General features: G+C 40.4%; 1 protein-coding gene across 1 annotated transcript in view; it reads right to left on the bottom strand.

The window, feature by feature from the left end:
* Positions 1 to 1,093: 1,093 nt before the first annotated feature.
* LOC119322983 (DNA-binding protein BIN4-like) overlaps positions 1,094 to 4,036 on the bottom strand; it is a 5,636-nt gene continuing 2,693 nt past the window's right edge. The window contains exons 5-11 of the mRNA XM_037596534.1: positions 3,807 to 3,857; positions 3,205 to 3,322; positions 2,994 to 3,040; positions 2,865 to 2,891; positions 2,623 to 2,698; positions 2,221 to 2,363; positions 1,094 to 1,580 (exon numbers count right to left, since the gene is read on the bottom strand). Of these exons, the coding sequence (XP_037452431.1) occupies positions 1,494 to 1,580; positions 2,221 to 2,363; positions 2,623 to 2,698; positions 2,865 to 2,891; positions 2,994 to 3,040; positions 3,205 to 3,322; positions 3,807 to 3,857 (549 nt within the window). The 3' untranslated portion in view covers positions 1,094 to 1,493. The remainder of the gene's footprint in view (positions 1,581 to 2,220; positions 2,364 to 2,622; positions 2,699 to 2,864; positions 2,892 to 2,993; positions 3,041 to 3,204; positions 3,323 to 3,806; positions 3,858 to 4,036) is intronic.

Here is a 4,036-nt window from a genome sequence, read left to right as displayed (position 1 = left end):
TGTTCGTTCGTCTGCCCTTGTTGTCGCTGTGCTCAGATTTGGATCTTTAGGGGTGGGTTTATCCTGTGAATTTCGTCCATCCAGGGGCTTGGGCGGTCAGCTGCGGAGCTAGGTGGAAATCAACTTCTTTGGCGCGTGTTTGAAATATTTGGCTATGGGATTTCCCCCTCCAATTTCGTATAGGCCATAGCACTTGTTTATAAAAATTACAGGAAAACCCGTGTCCATTTTCCAGCTCCAATTTCGTTTGGCGCCCAAAAATATCGGACGAAACTTCGTTTTTGGCGGCGAAATTAAATTTCCCACTCGTTTTGGGAGTTTGGCGGGCTACTGAAAACTGTATCCTCGCGTTCCCGCCATCTGTGTTGTTTTGGCGATGGGATGCCCCGCTCCAATTTCGTGCCCATTCCGGTAAATCCTTTTGCAATCCTGGGAGTCAGCTTCCAGGTCCTACGTCGAGGTGGGCTGCGCAACCAATTTCATTTCTGGACGGATAGCTGCATAGTAGTACATGGCAGAAGAAAGAACGGAAGATCTGGCGGCTGGCGCCAAGAAACTCTCACGATGGCGGAGGGCCTTCCTTGTTGTCGCTTTGCTTATATTAGCATCTTTAGGTGTAGTTTTGCCATTCATGTCCTCTGGATTTCATCCATCCACGGGCTTGGGCAGTCGATCGCGAAGGCAGGATTGCCGCTCCAAATTTCGTATAGCACCAGTCGATCTGCCGCTCCAAATTTCGTATAGCGCCAAAAGGTTTTGGAATAATTTTTGCTTTGGTGGGGAGATTTGCCGTTCGTTTTGAATTCAGCTGTGGGAGTTTGGCGGGCAACTGAAAACTGCATCCTCGCGCTACTGCCCTCCGTCTTGGCAACATCTTTGCCGTCATGTGTTTGTGCAACTGTGCACGTTTTTTTTTTTCCAGTTCTGAAGTTTAGTTTTGGTTCTGAAGAGCATATCTTCCAAAATCTGATTCAGCCAAAAAGGCTCAACCGATGTTTGTTCCAATTTCAGTCAGCAAAATGTGTGCCAATTCAATTACATCTTAAAACACAAAAGCATATATGAAGCGTCCACTGAAATGACGTCCGCAAACTATAAATACTCAGAATTCTATTTTCCTGCTCTGGTCACACAACTGCATGTTACATTTGAATACAATGGAATCACTACACATGCATAACAAGGCACATCTCCTTATTACAAACAAATATAAAGTGTTTGATTTCTCGATACTGAATTGGCTAACTACCAGTACACAGTATATGGTATTAGCATTACAACACTGTGTTCCCCCTTGTCTTCCTAAAAAAAGTACAACATGGTACACCAATTAGCCCAGATCATGTAACATGTGGGCTCACCAACAGCTACCCTATATCCGAACCTGGATCAGTTATAGGGCATCGCTTCGTTGTGTCAGTGCAGAGTGAATCCTCATCCTTACTATTTCAGAAACTAGTTCAGAGTGAATACCCCAGTTCTTCGGCAAGTAACTATTTCTTTGCCTTCTTCGCTCTCTTCGTTGTTTGGGTTTTCCTTGTTCCCTTCTTAGCAACCTTTGCCTTCTTCTGTCCCTTTGCCTATTACCACAAAAATAGTTCAAGTTTGCCATCAGAAACTCGATAATATTGCAATGTGGTAACAAAGTATAGTAGTCTTTCATACTTCCATGATACTTGCTTGGTAATGACTAAAATGCTCTAGCAGAGCTGCTCACCAGCCATCAAGGCTACAGAGGTACACAGCTTGAGAAAACTTTTGGATGTGTCGCTATGGTCTTTAATAACTCGATATAGGGCATGGAAATGCGAAGCAAAGAAAGAAGCCAGTCGATCACGCTGAATGCAATAAAGGGCATGACAACAGTATATGAGCAAGTACTGAAAAAATGGAAGTCCTTAAATGTCCATCAAAAGTTGTTGTTTTTTTTGGCAAAGAAGATGCAGTGTATATAATTTCCACAAGGCAACACTTCCAATGGTCAAGTACCTGGTTACGCAATTAAAACCCAGACAACACAGCTATGCTCCTAAGCACAAATGGGGTCTGAGAAGTTACTACATGGAAATATGCTGAAGTAACCGCTAATGTTCATGCTTTGCATTAACGTGTGTAATAAACAGTTCATCACTAGGGACATGTAAGTATCTGAATACAATGGATCAGTCCAAAGAAATTCAAAAACTGCAGATCAACAAAAAGAGAGGAAAGAAACCACACCGCTGGCTTCACGGCTGCTTTCCTTTTGGTTTTCCCCTTAGGTTGATCTTCATTCTCATTGTTTGGATCATTCTGAGAAGCGTTAAGTTCATGAAGCCTATCACCCTCTCCATCTGAATCAAATGTGAATCCATCAAGGGTACCTATATAGAGGATACCGATTGTGAGAAAAACAACTATTTTTAGCAGGCAATGTCTCATAACAATAGGTCAATAGGTACACAATTTCATGAAGATTGACTGTTCTTTCACACTAAGACCATAATTACAAAAATAGCTTGGATGAAGACTTCTCCCAAATAGTTAAGAACTTAGATGTTAACACAAGAAATTCAATAGCAACAAACTGTTGTCTGTTTATTACAACTGACAGCAGATAACCCAGCAAGACAAAAGACTAACCTTCCATCATAGTCTCTGATTCAAATAAATTGGAGTGAGGTTCCAACTGAATGAAGTCATTCATGATAGCCTCAATCTACAAAGGAAGAGGAGAATTAAAGTAAGCAGTTGCATCCTTTGAAACAGAATGCAACTAATACATCGTCAAATTTACTAGTGAAAATGGGGCTTTAGGTGATAGAAGTGTTGGTTCCACGGAGAAGTTAAATACACATATAGAACCCATATTATGGTCGACAAACCTTTGCTTCTGTTTGTCCCACACTGACCTGAAAGAAAAGAGAATGCACAGAGGAATAAGAATTAAGAAACATACCTAAAAGCACAACTGCACAACTGCACAACTGCACTCAAATTTGGATGTAACTTACAACACAAAATGTCCTGGATGGCACTATAGTTGATTTGTACACAGTTCCTGTATGAGCACAACAAGAAAGAAGATATTAAATCGTTTGGAACATTGCAAGGAGAAGCAGTTTTCAAATAACTCATCTGTTAATACAGATAAAATTAATGAAAAACGGAAATCAAATAAAGCACATACATGTTTACACAATAATGAAAGTAACCTGGCAGTACCTTTCAGGTCCAGTAACAAATCATGATTTCCAGTCGGACCATTTGAAATTACTATCCTGCCGACAGCTCCAATATCTCCGCTCAAGTCTATCGAGTCACCATCACATTCAACCAATGCCTAGAATAAAAGATGATTATAAGCTTGAGGGAGTACTAATAACAAAGTCAAGGTATGCACTACTCTAGAGACGGTGTAATAATCTCTTCCAGGCAATCCATATATTCCAAAAGGCAAGATGTCGATATATTCCAATTTAACACACATTACACATATTTGTCTGTTTTCACGACTAATTTTCATAACCAGTACTTACGCAAACTCCTATTACGTCCTGTCAGGGAACAAGTACATGTAGCATAAAGAAACATCAAAGTCTGGCGAAATCTCATAATCATGATTGCTCTTCTATTGATTGTAACATATGTTTCTCTTTAATTCCCTGGATGCTAATGAGACAGCTTTCTCACAAAGAAAATACAAGCCACAGAACAAGATGGATGTTCATGGTACTTCAGACTGCTGGTTGCAGACATTGAACTTTTTATGATGAAAAATCTTTGCAATTAAGCAGTACTAGTGCGGCCATTAGAACTTATCATACCTTTGAACGTTGAACTTTATCAGCAATGGTCAATGGCAACCTCTGGGAGACCTGAAATTCAGAATGTATATTCTGTAAAAAAACTGAGGTCTATAACTATTTACAGAAATAACAAACCACAGCACAGAATACCACAACACTTGGTAGGAATCAGCTGGAGCTTGACAAGTACAATTTAACGCATAATCAGTGTTATGAAGTTAAACACATAGGAAGGCGTGCAAGGGGAG

The sequence above is a fragment of the Triticum dicoccoides genome, chromosome 6B (assembly GCF_002162155.2).
Source record: "Triticum dicoccoides isolate Atlit2015 ecotype Zavitan chromosome 6B, WEW_v2.0, whole genome shotgun sequence".
NCBI classification, from domain to species: domain Eukaryota; kingdom Viridiplantae; phylum Streptophyta; class Magnoliopsida; order Poales; family Poaceae; genus Triticum; species Triticum dicoccoides.
Note: the sequence above shows the minus strand (reverse complement) of the source record. Positions and strands in the feature narration are given on the sequence as shown.